Source organism: Zootoca vivipara, chromosome 7, assembly GCF_965207765.1.
Source record: "Zootoca vivipara chromosome 7, rZooViv2.hap1.1, whole genome shotgun sequence".
In the NCBI taxonomy this organism is placed as follows: Eukaryota; Metazoa; Chordata; class Lepidosauria; order Squamata; family Lacertidae; genus Zootoca; species Zootoca vivipara.
This window is the reverse complement of record NC_142590.1, coordinates 3,492,826-3,516,047: the sequence shown is the minus strand read 5'-3', so window position 1 is coordinate 3,516,047 and position 23,222 is coordinate 3,492,826. Positions and strand designations below refer to the sequence as shown.

The 23,222-nt window shown below is 43.3% G+C and overlaps 1 protein-coding gene across 5 annotated transcripts in view; it reads left to right on the top strand.

The window, feature by feature from the left end:
• Window positions 1–23,222, top strand: part of ATF6 (activating transcription factor 6) — a 74,203-nt gene that overhangs the window by 42,528 nt on the left and 8,453 nt on the right. For all 5 annotated transcript variants that reach the window (XM_088673669.1, XM_060276590.2, XM_060276589.2 and 2 more), the window contains exon 15: window positions 3,261–3,345. In XM_088673669.1, coding sequence (XP_088529795.1) covers window positions 3,261–3,345 — 85 coding nt within the window. The remainder of the gene's footprint in view (window positions 1–3,260; window positions 3,346–23,222) is intronic.

The window sequence follows — 23,222 nt, the reverse complement described above, 5'->3', positions numbered from 1 at the left end:
GGGGCGCCGGAGCGATCTCCGCCCCTCAGCACCAGGGCGCGCGACCTGCTCGAGACTGCCCTGGTTCTGATTTACAGTCATACCTCTTGTTCGCTGCAGGTTATGTCTTTTCAGGTTACAGACACGCCGAACCCGCAAGTCCCAGAACAGGTTACTTCCAGGTTCGGTGCATGCGCAGACGCAATAAATCACGCTTTGCGCATGCGCAGAAGCACCGAATTGCGTCATGCGCATGTGCAGACACTGCGCTTCAGGATGCGACCTTTTCATATTGCGAACAAGCCTCCGGAACGGATCCCGTTCACAACCAGAGGTACCACTGTATAGTGACCTCAGAGAGAGGTGGTCTGTCACTTTTCACCTGCAAGTAGTCTGTAACATGATTTAGTTACATATTTAATTGACCAGCACCCAGAAAAAGTTTTCACATCTCTGAAGGTAGCTGGAATCAATTAATCAGAAAACTTCAAAGTGTGTGACACTTACGCCGATGAAAGGAAGCATAACACTTTAGTTGGCCACAGATCAGATGGTGCTTGTTTCCAGAAAACATTTGGTTTCTTCTATTGTTTCCAGTGAAACACATGATGGAGCCTTCCATTTCTAGCATCGTCAGATCAATGTGCTTTCCCCAAAGTGCTATGTACATATGTTATGTACATTTTGGGTGGTCGCCCAAGCATGTAAGGGGCATTCTGCAGTGATTATAAAAGATTAACCCATGGGATGACAGTAGAGGGTGATTTACCATTGCTGTGGCATCTAGAGTCTGTGTAGCAGTATTGCATGGAGACAACAGGGAGCCAAAAAAATGTTCACAAGAAGAAAATTAAGATTTAAGGAAAGGGTCAGAAAGCAAAGCTTAAGTAAGTGTTTTAATTTAGCATGCATGACTCTTCGCAGTAGTTCATGTGAGCTGCAGGGAAAAGCCTCTTAGAGGGCTCTCAGCCTTATCAAAGACCTGAGGGTGGGATAACATGCAAGGGAGGAGAAGAAATGCACTTCACACATTCCACAGCACCATGCAAGATTGTTTGTGTGTTTCAGACCACCTTTTCCTACTTCCCACGCCCCACCATGCTTGCCTCCCATTTGTCTCTATAATGTGCAACCACCACAACCTCTTCTCTCTTCCAATCTTAAGATGTTCTATTTCCCTTCCATGCTTAAGCATGCACTGTTTATGGCAAGACTTTTATGTACCACAAGTACAGTACTAGATTACAGTACTAAATTGCTCCACTGTTCCATTTCAGCTTATATGTTTGATTTTTACCTATATCTATAATGTCTGGACCACCATCATTACTAAACAGTCCAAAACAGCTGTGCCTTGTAGCCTGCTGTCTGGGTAGAAAAAAGGAAGATTACAGGTAGAACATGTACTAACTTTATACTTGCTGCAACATTCTCCAAAATCAGAAGGGCTCAGCTACCATTCGAAAGCAACACTTTCCACTAAGCAATAAATTGGGATATGAAACAAATTACTCTGCCCTCTTGTAACCTGCTGCAGTTTTACTGAACTCATTTTGCAAAGTCCATTCAGTAAGTGAAATTTGAGGGGAGAAATTTGGAAGAAATTATTTTTACCCTGCTGTGTACATAATCTTAAGATGAAAAAAACATATACTAAATAAGTATCCTTCCAGCAAAAAAACAACAGAAGATATTGTGGAAACTTTATAAAAAATTTATTATGACATACACTTTTGGGAACTAGAGTCCATTTCATTAGATCAGTCTGTAATTAAACCCCTGTAGTGTGCTCAGTTACTGCCAAAACAAGGAAGAAAAAAAAAACCCCAAGCTATTCATTGGTAATTTTAACACTTGAGATATAAGTAACCAAAATGTGTTATTAGTAATGGTAGCACATGTAGGAAGAGATTGAAATATGAACCTTAAAAGCCCACCATCTGCTATTTTCATGTGATGTGTCAGCTATAGACTGAATAAATCACAACACTTTAGACACCAGAACAGATGACAGTATAGCTTTAAGCCAAAATTTACACTTTGATGAAATGACAATCTAAGGAGAAGTCTTAGGCCCGAGTGCTTGGCATGATGTCTGGAAAACTATCAACTTGGGAAAATGAGATTGCCAAAGTTAGCCCCTGACTCCAGCAGTTTTATTTTCTTCAAGACTATCTTCCTAATTCAGTGACCTCCTAAACCAGATGTTCTATATGCTTTTTTAATCAAGCTGAATATAAAGAAAAAACTTCTTATAACTATGGAAAACCAAGGAATGAACACTCTTTTCAGGGATAGGGAATGTTGGCTTTTGGATGTTGTTGGACTCCCAACTCTCATTGACCACTGCAATGTGGCCAGTGGTCAGAAATTATAGGAAGCCTCTGGAGGGCTAGCTTCCACATCCTTGCTCTAGTTGCAGCTAGGAAGAACATTGGATGCCTGGCTTGTGAAGAAGCACCACTAAGCAGGAAGCCCTGTGATGGTATTTACTTATTTTTTCCAGATTTGTACCCTCCTTTTTTATCAAATGAACTACAGTATAGGGCTTTCTGAGACTGAATAATCCTTGGTTTATATTGCGGCTTTATCTAGCCAGCTTTTTTTTTTTTACTCATACTGTGTTCAGATGGCTCTTCTTGCCTCTAAATTTATTTTTCAGCTGCCCCAAGAAAGCCAGATACTGTAGCTCTTAAGTTTCAAGTTTCTCTCTCATTAGAGAAGCCAGTTTTGATCATTTAGCTCCTGTCTTCATTGAACAGCATCCAAAAACATGGCCATTGCCATTGCCAAAAGTTTTTGTAGTGGTGGTTAAGAATCTTTGCCATAGCTATTCTTTAAATTGTAAGATCTTTGAAACAGACTCCAACATCTGCCATAACAAAGAAGGCAACTTAGGGGAGTCATGACACTCTTAATACCAGGCTTGATTAAAAAACACTCTGTGTGTCCATCCCATCTTAATCCAAAGCAGGTCACTGCTCCTTGTTGGCACAAGCAAACCACTGGGCATTCTGAGTAGAATTCCTATGTTGGGTTGTCTTGTGATTTATTACTGATCCTAAGTCTTGAAAATGCAGTTTGCCATCTCTGGACTGTATGGGGAAATAGTGGTGTTTCAGAAGCTCCTTGGCTATGAACATCCTTAGCCTTGCCTTAACTCAGATTTAGTTCTTATGATGCTCCTGCAAATTGTGAATGCACAGTCCTCACATGCACAGTTTTCCCAGTGCAACATAATACATACTCAGCAACTTAATGCGTATTTAAATATTTTTCAGGATCACCTGTTGTTGCCTGCTACCACCCATAATAAGACCAGACGACCAAAGATGTCAATAGTATTGCCAGCAATAAACATCAGTGGTGAGTGTTACGTTTAACTTGTTGGAGAAGTTATTTTACAAAAGTCGTGTTGACTATATTGCTTGTTCAGGGAGGCTTTTAATGTTTAATAGATTACGGTGTTCTATTTTTCTGTTGGAAGCTGCCCAGAGTGGCTGGGGAGACCCAGCCAGATGGGCGGGGTATAAATAATAAAATATTATTATTGAAGTGTTTATTTATAATGATGGTGTCATGATAACTTTTGTATTCTTGAATAAGGGCCAGCAGAATGAAATGCTTTTCCTGGACCAGGCATCCCCAACCTGCAGCCCTCCAAATGTTTTGGCCTACAACTCCCATGATCCCTAGCTAACAGGACCAGTGGTCAGGAATGATGGGAATTGTAGTCCAAAACATCTGGAGGGTCGAAGGTTTGGGGTGCCTGTCCTGGACTATACCGCTTCAAGAGGCAAGGGTGAGGAACTGAATGTTAGAATATTTTAGAAAAACGCCCAACCTAGCCCCTTTACAGTAATTCCAAATTTAGCATGTCAAGGTGGGGAGGGGGAAGCAGGGGGGGGGCTTCTGCTTAACTTTCTTCCTGGCACACCATTTCATGCAACAGTACATAAAATATAAAGGCAAACCAGCATGCACAGATTTGTTTTCTCAAGAGTCTGCTAGCTTGGATGCTACAGTTTGTTATTGTTGTTGTTTGTTCTGTTCTATTGTTTAATTGTTCTTGGACACCATTCTGGCTATTTTATTACAGAAGCCCAGTGATTAAGTTTTTATATATAAATAATGAACAGAGGCTAAATGTTTATTTTAAGCTGACCATTTGGGTAGGGGATTGTGTTACAAAGCAAACAACGTAAACAGATAAACGGAATGGTAAATCTATTGTCTCCACTTTTAATTCAGTTTGTTTACGTTTAGTGAGAGACATTTTTGTTACTGACATCTTGCAGAGGGGGGGGGGTTGTGTCAACATCACATGGGTAGGTCCTTTTTTGTGTACTTATTTGTTTTTATTGTTATTGTGAAAGGTTAGGAGTTCCCAAGCTTGGTTGGTTGTGTTCAGTTGATTGCATTGTGGCTCATTTGTGTGAGGGAGGCAGGCTTGGTTGTTGGGTCAGGTTAGCCATATTGATTTGTTTGCTGTTGGAGGGGATAGATTATTGTCCTGTTGTGCTGTGTATGTAATGAAGGGGAAACACAATGGGACCAAAATTGTTTTCTGACCAGGAAGATTTTCTGCCAAAGGAATGAACAAGTCTGCTTCCTAACAGTTATATTTTCCTAAATCTTATGGCAACATAAGGGCAACAATCAAACCACACTGTAGAAAGGGAAACAGTTATAAAATGGATACGACTTTGGTTTTGGTATTCATTTGCATGAAGAATGTTTCCAACACCTATGCAGTGGGAGCCATTTCTTAGTAGAGCTCTGACTTTCACACCTGCAAACATGTGGTTTATCGCTTGCAGTCTGAATTCTGAATTCTCCTCATCCTGGAGAGTAGTGACTAGCGGGGTGCCACAGGGTTCTGTCTTGGGCCCAGTCTTGTTCAACATCTTTATCAATGACTTGGATGATGGGCTTGAGGGCATCCTGAGCAAGTTTGCAGATGACACCAAATTGGGAGGGGTGGCTAACACCCCAGAGGACAGGATCACACTTCAGAATGACCTTAACAGATTAGACAACTGGGCCAAAGCAAACAAGATGAATTTTAACAAGGAGAAATGTAAAGTACTACACTTGGGCAAAAAAAATGAAAGGCACAAATACAGGATGGGAGACACCTGGCTTGAGAGCAGTACATGTGAAAAGGATCTAGGAGTCTTGGTAGACCACAAACTTGACATGAGTCAGCAGTGTGATGCAGCAGCTAAAAAAGCCAATGCAATTCTGGGCTGCATCAATAGGAGTATAGCATCTAGATCAAGGGAAGTAATAGTACCACTGTATTCTGCTCTGGTCAGACCTCAGCTGGAGTACTGTGTCCAGTTCTGGGCACCACAGTTCAAGAAGGATACTGACAAGCTGGAACGTGTCCAGAGGAGGGCAACCAAAATGGTCAAAGGCCTGGAAATGATGCCTTATGAGGAACGGCTTAGGGAGCTGGGTATGTTTAGCCTGGAGAAGAGAAGGTTAAGGGGTGATATGATAACCATGTTCAAATATATAAAAGGATGTCATATAGAGGAGGGAGAAAGGTTGTTTTCTGCTGCTCCAGAGAAGCGGACACGGAGCAATGGATTCAAACTACAAGAAAGAAAATTCCACCTAAACATTAGGAAGAACTTCCTGACAGTAAGAGCTGTTCGGCAGTGGAATTTGCTGCCAAGGAGTGTGGTGGAGTCTCCTTCTTTGGAGGTCTTTAAGCAGAGGCTTGACAGCCATCTGTCAGGAATGCTTTGATGGTGTTTCCTGCTTGGCAGGGGGTTGGACTGGATGGCCCTTGTGGTCTCTTCCAACTCTATGATTCTATGATTCTATGATATGGAAATCTTACAGCTTCTTTGGAAAACTGCCTTTGATTGCAAAGGGGAGAAAAGAGTGTTTCTAAAGAACATGAAAAGAATGGTACTGTTGTAGCATGTAAGAAACAAAGATTCAGGAGGGAATGGGGATCGTGCAGCTATGTTGTCTGATCTTTAAAGTCTTCAATTTAAAGTCTTTACTGGGAAGCTTGAACAAGAAAAGGTATTGGATGGGGTGACGGAGTCAAGCACTGTGACAACAAAAGACATCAGTGCACAAGGGTGAATATTAGTCAATCTGTTTAATAAAGCTGGTAGGTATAATTGATTTCATCTCTCAGATGAATGAAAACATCATACATGCATCTCTGTCTCATTCCAGTTATGGAAGAAGAATACCTCTTGGTGTGAGGATGAAGTGGGGGCTTCTGCCACTTTTGTGCAAAGGGTTGTTTCCTGGAGAGATTCTCCCTTTTTCTTTCCTCTCCCTGGACAGCAACTAGTGGTAGTTGTTGGTTGTTGTTGTTTTAAAGGAGAGTCACGTTGAGGGTGTGAGAGGTTTGTGGGTTAGCCACCTCCTTCCCAGTTGGTAGCAAATTTGCTGCCATAACAATGGCAACCCTTCCACACATCCCTCTAAATCTATATATAGGTAAAGGGACCCCTGACCATTAGGTCCAGTCGTGACCGACTCTGGGGTTGCGCGCTCATCTCGCATTATTGGCCGAGGGAGCCGGCGTATAGCTTCCAGGTCATGTGGCCAGCATGACTAAGTCGCTTCTGGCAAACCAGAGCAGCACATGGAAACGCCGTTTACCTTCCCGCTGTAGCGGTCCCTATTTATCTACTTGCATTTTGACGTGCTTTCGAACTGCTAGGTTGGCAGGAGCTGGGACCGAGCAACGGGAGCTCATCCCGTCACAGGGATTTGAACCGCCGACCTTCTGATCAGCAAGCCCTAGGCTCAGTGGTTTAACCAGAGCGCCACCTGGGTCCCTCTAAATCTATATATACTGGTATATAAATGTAGGCATTGTGCGCGCAGAGGTCACAGCCTTTCTCCGTAACCGCTGAACCAAATTGCAGCAAATTAGGACAAAATGTACCTTGCCCATCAGTGAGGGATCTGGCAAACTTTTTTTTCAAAAAAGCACAGCTTTCATACCTTAAATAGTGATTAAACGCAAAAAAGTGGCGCACAAATTAGACATCACCAGCAAAAGCTCTGCAGACTCCAGCAGCATCCAATAGAAAGGCAGGTTGCACGCTGTCACCAGCAAAAGCTCTGAAGGGCAGCGCCAAATAATGACATCATCAACCAAGCAACTGAAACCAAGGCAGCCATTACCAGACCCCTAGGCCCCTGCCAGGCCGCCAGGCCCCCACTAGGCCCGGGGGGGGGGTATCCTACAGCAACGCACTTGGGGGCATGGCAAGGGGTTTTTACTTTACTTTATGTAGGCCCCTGCCAGGCTGCCAGGCCCCCACTAGGCCCGGGGGGGGAGGGCGAGTGCCCGGATCACAGGCCACAGCATGGCCTTTGTTTTTGTAGGCCCCTGCAAGGCTGCCATGCCCCCACTAGGCCCGGGGGGGGAATAGCCCACAATGCACTTGGGAGCACGGCAAGGGGTTTTTACTTTAAAATTAAGTGGGTGTTGTGTCACATGCGAGGCTCCGGCGGCCATTTTAAGTGAGGGCAGTCGTGCCCCTTTTAACCTAGGCTTTATACTATGACTGGTTGCAAGCCTCTGCGTCTTTAAGAAAAACAACAACCATGCACTTTCTCTCCCCAAAAGTCCTCGGAAGTCCCCAAAAGTCCCCCCCCCCAATTTACAATCTCCTACCTTCCCCATGCCACTTTCTGGGTTTTTTATGGAACCGAACAGTTCGGGTGCTTTGGAACTCTCCTTCTGTTGCTACAGGGCTGTGGGTCTTCGCTATTTGATTCCCCCCCCCCCCCGGTCGGGATTATTAAAGTAGTTCTCTGGGTCACCTACTCCAAAATTAGAAAATCCAAAGAACAAAACACACACACACAAAAACCCCAAAACACACAACAATGCCCAAATCATGCAATGCCAACCAAAATAAATGACAACCCCAAAAATAAAATTAAACAATAATAACTTCTGCTTCTCATGTTCTTATTTCTTAGTTCTTATTATATAATATATTATATAAAAATGTTCACGATGCGTGCACAGGGGCCAATGTATGGAGATACGGGGGGAGGGGACAACACTCCCCGGGGAAAACAGAGGGAAGGGTATCCTACCGAAACAGAGGGATGAGCCCAGGGGGTTGGAGGGAGGAGGAGCAGGATACGTCATGGATCGGGACAGGGTGGGGGGAATCACAGGGATGACCCACAGCAATGCATGGTCGGGCCAGCTAGTAACACTTTTTTAAAAAGCCTTTGGGTTGGCAGTTGGGGGGGGGAGAGGCAGGTGATTTACCTGAGGCAGCCAGATTTGGACCTTGAACTTCCAGAGGCTGATGTAGATACTTGGAACAGGTGTTTTGATCGCAAAGTGGACTGTAGGCCTGGTTAGATGTCCCAAAGTTAGATAGTAAGGCTTAGTTAGATGTTCCTGGTTAGATATCCTTACCCACAGCCCAGGGCCCCATGTTCCTCTCTCCATGAAGCTCTATAAGAATGCAACCTCCCTCATAATTCTCTTGCCCATTACAGCCAGCTCTGGGAATTTTATATACATAAGAAGGCTTTTTGTGCTAGGCTAGCTAAATTTTCTGAATCAAGCCTGAAGTAGTTCTTCACCATGATTGTGAGTAGACAGAGAAATCTTATCTATTTCCGTCCTCTTCCCCCCCCCAGGCCAAAGCTGGGCATTTTTTAACCTTTGTACTGAGGAACATGAAAAGTTCTGTTTGGCAGCTGTTTGTGCAGTTGCAGATGTTACATTTCTATCAACGCTTTTGATTGATCCCAAATCATTTAGCTTTTTCCAGCTGCTGGTTCTAGGCTCCAGCAACTCAATACTGTAAAAATTGAGTTGGTTAGATTATGTTGTCATATACCTTGGGAAGTGGTTTTATAAGGGAAGGAGCGGGGGACATGTCTTTAGAGGCTTTCTATACCATAGGAAGGATGTAGCTGCTTCTTGAAATACTTTCAAAGCCACAGTAAGTTTTCCCACTGATTTATTATCAGGCTTAGTGTAGCAGCCTCTAGTGAAATAATTGCCAGACTGTGAAAAACTGAACCTAATTTAAATAAATCAGATTAGACTATGAACCTAAAATACCCACCCACAGAAGAGGCTGCCCGACTGTGCATCATGAAAAGTAAATTAGGTTTCATTGAAAGATTTGGCTTAATCTAAATAAATTAAATTAGACTTTGAGCCTATGAGCCCAAAAGTACCCACCCACACACCCACAAAAGAAGCTGCCTGTCACGTCTCCATATGATTCTCCAGCCTAGCCTCTTTCTGTTAAGAGCATGAAGACAACAGAATGAAGAATAAGGAATGAAGAAAACAGCCTTTTCTCCCCATCCCCATTTATCATCACCGTTGTCTTTAAGAAGTGCAGTTCCATTTAGTTGCCATTGGTAGACTTTTTCTTCCATAAATTTGCAGAATCCCATTTTAAACCTATCTCTACCTATGACCCTCACTACGACTTATAGAACTGTAGCGTTGGAAGAGACTTGAGGGTCATCTAGTCCAACCCCCTGCAATGCAGGAATCTCAGCAAAAGCATCCATGACAGATGGCCATGCAACCTCTGCTTAAAAACCTCCAAGGAAGGAGAGTCCACAAGCTCCCCAGGGAGTTCATTCCACTGTTGAACAGCTCTTACTGTTAGAAAGTTATTCCTGATGCTTAGTTGGAATCTCCGTTGTTGTAACTTGAAGCCATTGGTTTGGGTACTACCCTACAGAAAAGGAGAAAACAAATTTGCTCTATCTTCCATGTGACAGTCCTTCAGATATTTGAAGATGGCTATCATATTTTCTTTCAATGTCCTCTTTTCCAGTCTCATACCCATCTCCCTCAACCATTCCTCATAAGGCTTGGTTTTCCGGACCCTTGATCATCTTGATTAGCGTCCCCTGCACACATTCCAGCTTGTCAGCGTCCTCCTTAAACTGTGGTGCCCAGTATTCCAGGTGTGGTCTGATCAAGGGAGAATAGAGTGGTAGTATTACTGGTACTTCCCTTGATCTGAACACCATACTGCTGTTGATGCAGCCTAGAATAGCTGCATAGCTGCATAGAATATTAGGGGGTTTTTTTTTTGCTGCTGCATGACACTTTGACTCATGTTAAGCTTGTAGTCTACTAAGACTCTTGGCAGCAAGTTCCATAAAGTAATTTTGCATTGTGAGAAGTAATGTTCTGTTGTTGTTTTTTTAAAGAAAGACTTGCCCTGGGGGGTGTTGTTGGGTGGTTGTTTTCGTTTTGATTGTGCATTTTGTGGTTTTATATTTTGATTTTATTCTGTGAACTGCCTGGAGACCTCCAGGTATAGGGCAGTATAGTAATAATACAATACAATACAATACAGGATTTCTGCCCATTAACCATATTGACATCCTCTCAGACTTTTGGGGGCCACCTTTCTGTATTTGAGGTTCTGTCAACTTTCCCTCAGAAGTCAGTTTTGGAAAGATTTTCTGCAGTCTTTTGTTGATAATAAGTAATAAAAGTCTTGTCATGCTGGGATTCAAATGAAGTTGGAGCCTGTATAGTCTCTGTGTCTCAAAATGTTCCCCAATGCCTTACAAATCTGAACACTTCCTATGCATGAAGATCCCTCAACTCTGCCTTATCTCATCAGTCTTGTGCGTGGAAAAAATAGTGTTTCCAAGAACGCTACCTTAGAAGCCCAGTCCAACTCAAAGTGAGCTGATTCTGCCACCTCCCCGCTAGAATGGTCAGATTGTAAAGAAGGCTGTGCCGTGATCACTGTTCCAGAATACGCTCTGAACATGGACTTGTTTTTATTTTTCCAGTTCAACTCATACTGATACTTGTGCATACAAACCAGATATGAATCAACATTTCCATCTCTTGGTTATGAGATATACTAGCAAGGCCATGGAAGCCCAATAGCGAAGGGTGTTATGGCTAGATTGACATTTATTTATTTATTTATTTATTTATTTATTTATTTATTTATTTAGATTGATTGATTTATAAGGTGCCTTTTATGGTAAGTGGAGGCAGTGATCTGCCCTTACAAGATCAAGTGGCCGAGCTGACCTTCCACAAGGCAACCATAGTAAGCTCTGGTGGAAGTCTCTATTTCACCAAAGATATCAAAATGTCCCTTCTAATTTTAAATATCAAGCCAGAACACTTGGAAACAATATGAGTGTGCTTTCAGACTTTAAATGCACTTTTGGAAGATATTTAAAGGCAGCATTCTGTTAGAATCCATAGAGTCCAAAAGCAGAGATAGGCCATCTTGTCCATAACACTTTTACTCTCGTGCATCATTAAAAGTAAATGGTGTGTAAGGGGGGAGAAAATGTAAAACATGCTTTGGGCAGAGTGAACAGTGTTGGCCAGGCTCCTGGAATGAGTGGTAACAATTTAATAAGACATATTCAGAATCAATATAAATGTGGGCCATAAAGGTAAAGGGACCCCTGACCATTAGGTCCAGTCGCGAACAACTCTGGGGTTGCGGCGCTCATCTCGCTTTACTGGCCGAGGGAGCCGGCGTACAGCTTCCGGGTCATGTGGCCAGCATGAGTAAGCCGCTTCTGGTGAAACCAGAGCAGCACATGGAAATGCCGTTTACCTTCCCACCGGAGCGGTACCTATTTATCTACTTGCACTTTGACATGCTTTCAAACTACTAGGTTGGCAGGAGCAGGGACTGAGCAACGGGAGCTCACCCCGTCGCGGGGATTCGAACCGCCGACCTTCTGATCAGCAAGCCCTAGGCTCTGTGGTTTAGATCCTACATTGGAAGGAAGGAAGGGCCGCCTCCAAATGTAGGAAGTTATATAATGGTAAATGTTTTGTGTTGGAGTGGGTTTGCACTATGAGGGTGGGGTTCCTTCTCTGCCCTTTCCCCAAGTCTCCACATATCTGCTTATGCATGATTCCATCACTTGCAACTAAATGAAAAGCCACGCTTCATTGCAGTCATCCAGCCAGGGTCAGCTGCTAAAGATTATTGTATACAGCAAGAAATTAGAGCTTGCCATCCACTCAGAGGCTACTGGCAGGAGCATCTTTTTCCTCTGCTGAGATTCCTTGAGCTTGGAGGAGGGCAGGAGAACTCTTAGACCTTGCACTAAGCCCCAGAGAGCCTTGGAAAGCAGTGAGACATCTCACTGCTTTCCAAGCAGTTTCTAGACACAAAGTAAAACAGATGACCCCTCTCCTCCCAGCTCAGAGGAAGGCAAGGGGCTTCTCCCTGCAGTCACACTGGCCGTGGAAGCACCTTAACTTGCAGTGTGGCATCACAGTAAAACCTCTGGGGTGAGAGGAGCAGCGTTGGTGACAAACAAGGAATTCGGCTGACTCCCAAGGCCAGTCACAATTTGGTCATTTTGCAACATGTGTACTCTTGACAAGGAGCTGCAGCAGCGTCCTGAGTGCTTTGATAGAAGATACACATTTTCAAATAACTGTTTGTCACATTTGTATATTCCTTTGAAGTATTGGGTATCTGACCCAAAAATGTAATGTGGTCTTTTCATGGAAGAAGATGACAATAGTTGAAATGATTTGGTCCTTAGTTGAATGCTATTTAACATGATTTGAAGGAAGTTGATGTACCATGTTCCAGAACATTGAGGAGTCTGGGATCTTGCCATTCACTGTTGGTTGTCAGTCACTCTGGGACTGCGGCGAAGGATAGTCTTAAGAATGTTACTGAGGAAGGCCAGGATGCTCTGGGGGAGCGGAATGGGAAGGGTGTGGTTGACATTTGGGAAACAGGGAAAGGGTGGGTTTGGCTGGGTGGTTCTCAGTTTATTAAAGCTCACTTATGGACCACTTTAAAACATGTATACATTCCAAGGTATGCATATGTGAGCAAAATATATTTTTACTTCTAAAACAAAGAGGACCACCCTTGATTGGGGGGGGGGGAGGCCTGAGTCTTTTTATATAAAAAGGTTATTGAAATTCTGCTTGAGAGTTCATATGTGTTTAGTTACTTGGACAGGAAACAGTTGAGAAATTAAATATAAAAGCAAATTCTTCAGGGATTTTACATCCTGCTTTGTTTTTCTAAGTTGCCGCCTTTTGTATTAAAGCAACAGAACCCCCCCCCCTTTTAAGAGAGAAAGAAAGAAAGAAAGAAAGAAAGAAAGAAAGAAAGAAAGAAAGAAAGAAAGAAAGAAAGAAAGATGATAGAAGCTGGCTAGAATGAGAGAATGATTTGCCTCTTTAGTGTTCTGGGGAATCTGGCTATAGTTCTCAATGTTGAATGGAACAGAATCTCCACCCAAAAGCATATGAAATTGAAAATAAAATGTGCAGATTGAGTGAGCTTGCTGTAACCATACGCATATCTGCATAAATCTTATTGATTTGCATAGTTCTTTGAGCAATGATTGTGGTTTTCCTTGGCAGAGAATTAAGACTTTTCATGTTTAGCATTATCAGCTGTTTTATACATATTGGTTCTAATAGTCATATGGCTAAGTATATCCCATAGAATTTTTCTCTAACTAGTAAGAGTGTGGTTTGAAAAAATGTGGTATATAATTATGTTGCTAAAGCAAAGGGTATCTATTCCTCTGCACAGAATTGATGTGTGATGGCCTATGTTAGGCAGTGAGGAAAAACTAATATTCTACACAAACATCTCATTCTGCCCCTGCAGTTGCAGGATTTTTATTTTCGAACCATTCTTATTTTGGTTTGTTTCAGTATCAGTAAGCAGAACATAAACTATGGTTTAGGATTAGTCTGTTGTATCTTTTGAATGGTTTTTGTTAATATTTAGGTCTGCTAACCCAGCAGCGTAGTGTGGGTTGCTGGCACCCGGGGTGGGCAAGCCGCCAATACTGCCAGAGCGCCTCTCCAGAGCCAAGCAGGGCTGTACTGCACTTCACCACCTGCCTGCCTGCCTGTCTGCCTGCCTGCACAGGGGACAGCCCTGCTGGCCAATGTGGCCCTTGGTGGGTGAATCCCCCCCCCCAACTCCTGCAGAGAGGACTGCCAGGCTGGACTACACTGGGGTCGTCCCTTGCCCACTTCCCTCTGTCCACGCCCACTGAGCTGCTGTGCTGCCTTTGCCAGGGTGGGGTAGGGATCCCTTTGGAAGCCAACACCTGCATGGAAGTGCCTGATTGTACCCCCCCCCCAATGCTACGCCACTGTGCTGACCTCTTTGGTGGCGGCGGCGGCGGCTCTTTTAATCTGCAGCGGGAGGTTTTAGAAGCCACTTCTCAACTGATCAAGCCCCCTTCCTCCAGCTCCTGTGGGTCAGAGGCGGGGTGGGGGCCTCAGGTGCCTTCGCCCAGGAGAAAGAGGGAGCCCAGGTGAAGGAAAAGGTGGCAGCAGCATCAAGCAGCCCTGCTGCGCAGGGGGCTGAGCTGAGGTTGTGTGATGCTGCCGCCAGGGGCTGGAAGCGGAGGGAGTCCCTCTACTCCCAGCGCTTGATGACAGCAACAGCGAGCCCTGGTTCAACCAAGTTTCAACATCGCAATGTATCTGCAGATTGCAATGTTTCACTGGTGATACAACGCAATGCTGAAAAGCTGACATCACCCAGCCCTAGTCTCCACAAAAAAGAAATAAGCATAGCATTAAGATTACAGTATAATGCTTATAATCCTAGGGCACTTGGACTTGTAGAACTTTTTGTGTGCTGGTAGCTTCTGTGGATTTATTTGGATTGTAACACAAGTATATGCCATTAGAGAAGAACAGTCAGGATCTTTTTGTAACCAGGAAAACTTATTTAATATCTCAGTAAGACCATCCAATGTCTTGAACTTCAAAAGGAGTATGTGCCAGGACTCATTTTTAAATTTTTAATGAAACAGTTCGCAGATTTATGATAGGTGTCCATCCTGGCTGTAATAGACTGCTTGCAACAACTTTGCCGTAAACCATGCATTTCCTTGAGCTTTATATCATCTTTAACTTGTACTTATAAGTAGATGTAAATATAAACCTATTTCTTCAGCCAGTCCATCTACAGATGGTATCATCTTGTCGCAGCCTGTTCTGTTCTGTTCTCTTGCAGAGCAAGAGTTGACAGGCAATGTTTTTAGGATCATGGGAAGAGGGCAAATTTGGTGCCTCTGGTTCACAAGGGACAGATTGTGGTTAAATCAGCCTTTTTACAAGAAAATCGAAGCATGTAAATAAATTACATCATTTTTATGTAGCCAAGTTAAAACAGGTGGAAAATTTGGGTAATCCTTGAGTGCAGCTCAATGCTGTAAAGGCGTTTTGGCTGCACATGATCAGACAGCAGCTTTGATAGTAGAACCAATTGGTTTCTTTAGAGTTTCTTGCTCTCCGACTCATCAGGATTTTAAATACTCCAGAATTTATATAATTATTATAGTGAAGAAATGGGGATTGCCTGATTATTTATTTTCTCTTACTACTTGTTAAGGTGTTTAGACTGAATAGATATCATGATTTTATGTAAGGAAAGGCAGTAGTGATCATGCATATCCAATGTAGTTTCATCTCTGAAACCAATCATGTCTAGGCTTGGCTATCCTCTGTTTGGAAGATGAACACAGTTCTTGCCAACTTGGGAGGAGGGTGGATGTTACAAATAATTTTTGTTCATTTATTTTGGGCCAAGCAGGAATACTTTCTTATCTCATAATTTACAAAGAGCTCAGTGGATGTAGTCATCTAAATGGCTGTACCCTAGAAGAATTTGGCCTTGGAAATTTTGTAGTTGTGTGGTTAGTGCTCATACAGTATTGTGATGGCCATTGGCTATAAACAATAAAATCTAATGACTGGTTATTGAAGTGGCCATACGGGCAGCAAGCCTAAAGATTAATCTTAATTAGTGTCCAGGACCTGATGCAACATGTAAGCGTTGTTGAATCACTTGGGAACTGTGACCACAGTGCTATCAAATTCAATAAGCGGACAGTTGCCAGGAAAATCCAACACAGTCATATTCGACTTTAGAAAAGGAACTGAGGCAATTGTCATTGTAGGTCTTAATGACAAATTAAAAACAGACAAATAATCTGGTCCAGATGGCATACACCCAGGAAGTCTTCAGAATTTGAATGCAAAATTGCTGATCTTCTAACAAAAATATGCTACTTTTCTCTAAGATAAGACTCTGTACTTGAGGACTGAAAAGTCACCAGTATAACACCAATTTTTAAGAAAGGGTCTAGGGAGGATCTGGGAATTTACAGGCAGGTAATTTCTAAAAGGTCCCTTCTAGATCTAGGAGTCAAACATTAGATCTCTTTTAGCCCACCAATAAGTCATTTTTCAGCTCCTTCTTAGTTTTTTTAGCATACGTTTCCAAGCAGAAAGGAAGGCATTGTCAAAGGACCTTGTCTCTCTAGCATACTCTACCAGAGCCGTCTAGCTGAATTCACTATCATTGGCAAACCAGATTGAAGCAAGTTGACACAGTGAACTTGTTCTCAGAATTGTAATACTGCGCCTTCAATGATGCCTGCCTCTATTTTTTCCCAGAAAGAAGGGACCCCTTTAAGGCCAAAGATTTCAGAGGTCCCTCCTAAGGTTGTCTAATGTGCCATTTCTCCCAAAGACGTCAGCTTTGCAGCAGTAGCCTAACTTGGACTCCCGTAGATTAAAAGAAACGACAAAAAGGAGGACCTCAACAGGTACTAGCAAATTCCAGTTCCTAAGTATGATCCTTGTGAACAGAGATTCAAGAATGTCCCACAGGAGTACTTTGTAAAACATTAACTCTTTGAATAATCTTGCATTACAAATTGAGTCACTCATATTAAGTACAGATAGGTAGCTGTGTTGGTCTGCCGTAGTCGAAACAAAATAAAAAAAAATTCCTTCCAGTAGCACCTTAGAGACCAACTAAGTTTGTTTTTGGTATGAGCTTTCGTGTGCATGCTCACTTCTTTATTTATTTTCTTTCATTATTTTCTACCATTTTTGTTCAACATTTTAGATTATTGTAATTTGCATTCAGCTAGTGGATCAGAATCTTCTACTGGTTCCCTGCCTGACCTAAGGTGGGTCATAAAAGCAGCATTGCAATGCGCTCTACGTGGGGCTCCCTTTGAAGGTGACTCAGAAACTACAATTAATCCAGAATGTTGTGGATAGACCCTGGGAGTGGCCGCCGAGACCACATAACACCAGTCCTGAAAGACCTACATTGGCTCCCAGTACATTTTTGAGCACAATTTAAAGTGTTGGTGCTGACCTTTAAAGTCCTAAACGGCCTCGGCCCAGTATACCTGAAGGAGCGTTTCCACCCCCATCGTTCAGCCGGGGCACTGACGTCCAACTCTGAGGGCCTTCTCAGTAGTGGCACCCACCCTGTGGAACCCCCTCGCATCAGATGTCAAGTAGATTAGTAATTATATAACATTTAGGAAACATCTGAAGGCAGTCCTGTATAGGGAAGCTTTTTAAGGTTAATGTTTTACTATGTTTTTATATATGCTGGAAGCCACTCAGAGTGGCTGGGGCAACCCACGTAGGGCTGGGTACAAATAAATGATGATGATGATGATGATAAATCTGAAAAAGTTAAGTCCCACATATTGGTGCTACTTTCTCTCCCCCCCCCCCATCCTTTCTCTCTCTGCTTTGATTAGCAGTTTACTAGAATGAATGATGGTATCCCTGATCAAGTCTCTCTCCCCCCTCCCCCCGGCCAGTTTTTATTGTTTCACAGCTTATGACTAGCAGTCTCTGGGATTCAGCTTTCTGCTTTTTCCCATCACATTTCCTTCTGCAAAAGCGTGGGAATAAATCAGGGTCCTGGAAATGAGTCAGGGCTGTTCTTGGGTTATGAAATCAGTCTGTCTAGGCTGAGCTCTCCATTCACTGACCATAATAAACTTTATCTTTCTTTCCATCTTTTCCCTTGCATATTGTTTTTCGGTAGTGAGGAAAGGGAGATCATGGCTGATATAGCATCTGCCATGAAAGAGCTCCTCCATGATATAGCTGTCTTGCTGCATCCCAAGGGAAATTGCAGATTTGCTCTGGTCAAGGGACTGTTGGCTTCTTTCCCTCTCACACCTGCATTGTGAACACCTAACCCCAGTTCAGTGCTTTAAAAAAAAAAATCAAATCACATTCTGTCATACAAATTCTGTGGCAAGAAAAACTGAATTCTGTAGCTTTTGTAAATTATACATATCAGGCAAATTTGCACAAATTTTCTTTTATGATATTTTTTTTCTGCTAGTGTATTGTTTTACTTGACTTGAGTTGGGCAAGTATTGGAGCATCAAAGCTCAGCCCACAGACTGGAAACTAGCCAACTTATTGGCATCTGATATTTCAGTAGGTGTTACTTACACACTTTCTAGCATATCTTCGCACTTACAGGAGCTGGAAACTTGGATCATTTCAAATGACAGTTGAGATTCTCTGAAAGTTATGTACATTTTGTGGCCAATTCCACGTTCGTTGCGACCATGGAATTGTGGGGTGCACTAGCCATATTTATAACCTGCTACACTGGGGGTGGGGAACCTGCAGCCCTTCACGATGTTGGACTACAAGTCCCATCATCACTGACCAGTTGACCTGCTGGTGGTAGCAGGGATCCAGCAGCACTTGCAGGACCACGTGTTCCTCATCTCTGGCAGGTTCCCCGTTCCTGTGCTAAGCCAAGCACAGCCCACCAGGTATGAGTTGTGACCTGCTAGTCCCATGCAAGCAGCAAAATAGGAGACTTATTGAGCCCCTTTGTTCAACTTAGATGTATCTGGTCAGCTGTTTTCCTTCCACTTGTTCTGACAGTACTGGAATAGCTCTTTTGCGGTGAAGGTGGGACCAGGATGTGAGGAAAACCGATCAGTGAGATGCCCTTTGTTTCATGCTGTGTGGCACATTAAGGTCCCTTCCAACTCTACAATTCTATGATTCTGTGTTTATACATAAGTAGCAATGGGATCCAAACAACTCTTAATCAGATTTTTTTAAATGTGTTGCAGAAGAAGCTGTCTCTTTTAATGGTGGTTGGAACTGGTTTTTAAAATAGATTCTTGCATTGAAATGAAGTCCCTGGTTTCATAAGGCAAAAATATACTTTTGTGTTAGGTCAACAAATGAAGCACTGGAGGGAGGTCTGTCCAAATGTTCTGGTATGTGCTTGGAACATAGTGTATTTTTAGCCATTTTTTGCTGTTACAGCCCCATGGGTGTTTATAGTCTTATTTGGTAACACTTAGCAACTCTTCTGATGGAAACGTTGTCCAGACCACACTGGATGGTAGAGCTAGAACAGCACAGTTTAGTCTGAGTCACGGCATTTGCAGGAATTGAGCTGTGCGATGAGAGACAGCTGCGCCGCTCAGATGCAAACAGTCCAGCCTCAGTCCTTGTTAGCTTGCTGCACACTTCCCCCATCCCTGTTCAGTCCTGAGGGGTAAACTGAAGGCCACATCTGCTCTGCTGTATTTCATTTTGCCCTTGGAAAAAGATGCAGCAGATGAAACGTGTTCAAACAGAAGAGGTACATTGAAGAAATACATAGTGAATTTTGTTGTGAGACCTCAGACTGAGATTCAGTGTTAAAATGTGTGCTTTGGGACTTTCCTGTTGCCCTTAAAAATTGGGGATGGGCTTGAGCTGGTATTCTTCTTGAAACTATAGAATTTTGTCTGAATATGACAATCGAGATTTCTTCCAATATCCCTGTTTTCAAGGCAAGTATTGCATCACAAACATACGAACAACTCTGGTATAAATGTGCCTTTTGCAAACACCGTGACTGACTATGCAAGTCAAGTGCCTTTGCATATATTTTATTGCTGGATAGTGTGGCCATGTCTTCGGGGCTCATTCCCTGAGCCACAGGCAGATTTTGCAGCTGTCTTGGTCAGTTTGTAAGACACAGGTAAAACCACACAGCTAATTTACTGTAATTTCACTTGTGCTTGACTGTCCATAGATTTCCTTGACTATTCATAGGAGTGTGGTAGCCCATCTCTCCTGAAGAGAAAGACCCTCTTGGTTTCATTCTCTCTGGAAGCCCTGCCTCCCCTAGTGGTTAGAGTGTTGGATTAGAATTAGGGAGACTGTTTCAAATTGCAATTCATAACCCAGAACCCGATCTTAAACTACATACAAAAGACATTCTAACAACAACAACAACAACAACAACAACAACAACAACAACAACAACAACAACAACAGAGATTTGCCACATGTTTCAGTGTGGGCAACAGTTGATCTATTTATATATCCAGACATCTGGGCAGGGGGGTAATTTCCTTGCCTTCGTTTATGTAATATGATACATTGGGGGTAACTCACAGTAGTTAAATATCAAGACACAGACACACACAACTTGGCAAAAACTATGGCCAAGTTGTAGCCGAACATTATGTAACTCAGCATCAGCCAACTTCACTGCATCCCAGCAATGCCATGTGCACCCCTTCTTCAAAACTGAAGTTTGAGGCCAAATAGTTTCAAAGTAACCTGAAAAGTGATAGGAGAGGAAAGTAAGATGTTAAAGCAGTAGTGGATAGTTCTCATAACAGGAATACCTAATGCTAACAGTGATAGGAGCATTCACCCTGGTTCATATTCATGTGCTTTCCTGATTCAAGTGTTGAAGCAGGATTGGGGGGGGGGCTCTAATTTCAATGTTAAGCCACGTGTGCGGCAGAAGGGAACGGAGCCCTCCCATGCCTTGCCTTCCTGCTGCCTGTCAGTTCCGGCACTCTTCTTCCTGTCCTGACTCCATTACCGGAAGTGCACAGGGCCAGAGAGGGGGGTGGGAGGTGCCTAAAGCAGAGTGAGGCAACATCAGGCAAAAGGAATAAGCCAATGAAGTGGAACACCAGGTAGAATATACTGTATGAGCAGCCACAATAGTGCCCCTCCCTGATCAAGAAAGATTTCTGGAATGCATGGAGTGCACTGAGGCAGCTGCTTCTCTAGGCAACCAGAATGGAGTGTGCCTGTCCTGATGCAGAAAATGAAAAATGTGGTATCATTGTGCTGCTTTCCTCTCACCTCCCAGTGATTGGAAAGGAAAGGAAAACTGTGGATAAGATCTAGAGCAGAAGAGCTGGCATGCAAGGCTGTGCTTGCCAGGGTGCATAGGAAGGAGGGGAAACTGGCCCACAGGCTTCATTATGAATGGGACAAGAAATGAAACCTGTGGCTGAAACCCAACAGAAGTAGTGAAGGTAGGTGAGGCTGTGGCTGTAAGTGGTGGATTTTGGTTGCAAAACGTGGCTTCCAATTGACTGCAGGAGCTTCCTGCACTCAATTGGAAGCCGCAGAAACAGTTCAAAAAATAGTTCACAAACCGGAACAGTCATTTCCGGGTTTGCAATGTTCAGGAGCCAAACATTCGGGTACTAAGCTGTTTGACTTCCAAGGTACGACTGTATTTAACTGTGACTGTAATACTTGCTGAAGTTGCAACATGTTGGGCAGAGAGAGAACACACACACACACACACACACACACACACACACACGTGTACAGTGGTACCTTGGTTGTCAAACACCTTAGTTGTTGAACAAATTGGCTCCCAAACGTCGCAAACCTGGAAGTAAGTGTTCCGGTTTGCGAACAATTTTCGGACTGCAGCTTCCAGTTGAGTGCAGGAAGCTCCTGCAGCCTATCGGAAGCCATGCCTTGGTTTTCAAACCATTCTGGAAGTCGAACAGATTAAATTTGAGAACCAAGGTACCACTGTACTTAATACTTATAAAAGGTAAAGGACCCTTGACAGTTAAGTCCAGTCGCGGACGACTCTGGGGTTGCGGCACTCATCTCACTTTACTGGCCAAGGGACCCAGCATTTGTCCGCAGGCAGTTTTCCCGGGTCATGTGGCCAGCATGACTAAGCCGCTTCTGGTGAAACCAGAGCAGCACACGGAAACACTATTTATTTTCCTGCCTACTTGCACTTTGACATGCTTTCGAACTGCTCGGTTGGCAGGAGCTGGGACCGAACAACGGGAGCTCACCCCATCGTGGGGATTCGAACCACCGACCTTCTGATTGGCAAGCCCTAGACTCAGTGGTTTACACCACAGCGCCACCTGCATCCCTACTTAATACTTATGGTTGGCCACTATTACTGAGCCTGAGCCCCATTTATGTTTGTGGTGTCCAATTAACAGTTGCTATTAAAATGCATTGGTGCCTGGCGTGCTATGTGCCTGGCGTGCTATGGCGTGCTATGGAGTGCCTGGCGTGCTATGGTCCATGGGGGTCACGAAGAGTCGGACACGACTAAACGACTAAACAACAACAAAATTAAAATGCATTACTGATGTGAACTGTGTATTACCGGTAGTTCACATGTTTCCATTTTTTATTTTTACTGTAATAATAATAATTATTGTAATAATACTGTAATTGTTAAAACGTGCAACTGAAGTGTAAAACGCTAAATGTTTACAATATACACAATTCCTTTTTTTTTTTTTGCTCTGTAATCCTGCAAAAAAGGAGCCATTTGGCCAATTGCTTACATATCTAACACTGGTTTAATGAAAAGAATTACTAAAAAAAATAAAGAGCAGGCAGCATCCTATTTCTTCCATGGAGAAATATTGCCTTGCCATATGCTCCCTTCAGAGCCTGAAGGGGTTCTACTCCTGCTGGCTTCATTCCTATTGATGACAAGAGCTCTTCTTACGGGCCTTTGGCGCCTGAGACTGCTCTGCTTTTTGTTACTGCCTCAGATGTATACGTGGGCTCTGATGGTTTGTGCAGGTGACTTTGGCTATGGAATGGTGGCACAGTCTGTAATTCTGAACTGTCCAACAGAGCCCAACTTTATCCAGGGAAGCAGTATACTGGGTTTAATGTATATCCCATATCTTGTGATTCATGTTTCCATTAGATGGCCTTCTGTTCTTTAGGCTTAGAAAACATATTGTACAGACACTGGCAAGAAGTAAGTCAGTAGTTGGCTGCCACTTAGAATCAAAGCTGGCTTTGTTTTTTTCCTCTGGCAAAATGTCCGTAAGGACACTGGCAGACATATTGGATATCACTACTTTAGAGTAGGTAGGAAGCATTGAACCCGTTTGCATTCCACAGCCAGTTTCAGTTTTGAGAACTTTTCTCTGCTAACACTAAGCATGAAACTGGTTCAGTTCCAGTGTAGGAGAGCTAAAGGGGAAGGAGGTTGCACTGCATTGATAGCCTCTAGCCCTGACATTTAGTCCTAATGGTAGCACATCGGGTTGTTAACTATGCTGTATAAGTGTGATTGATAGCATCATATTTATATCTCCTTAGAGAACTTGAAGATATTAAAGGGTGCCCATCAATGGCTCCT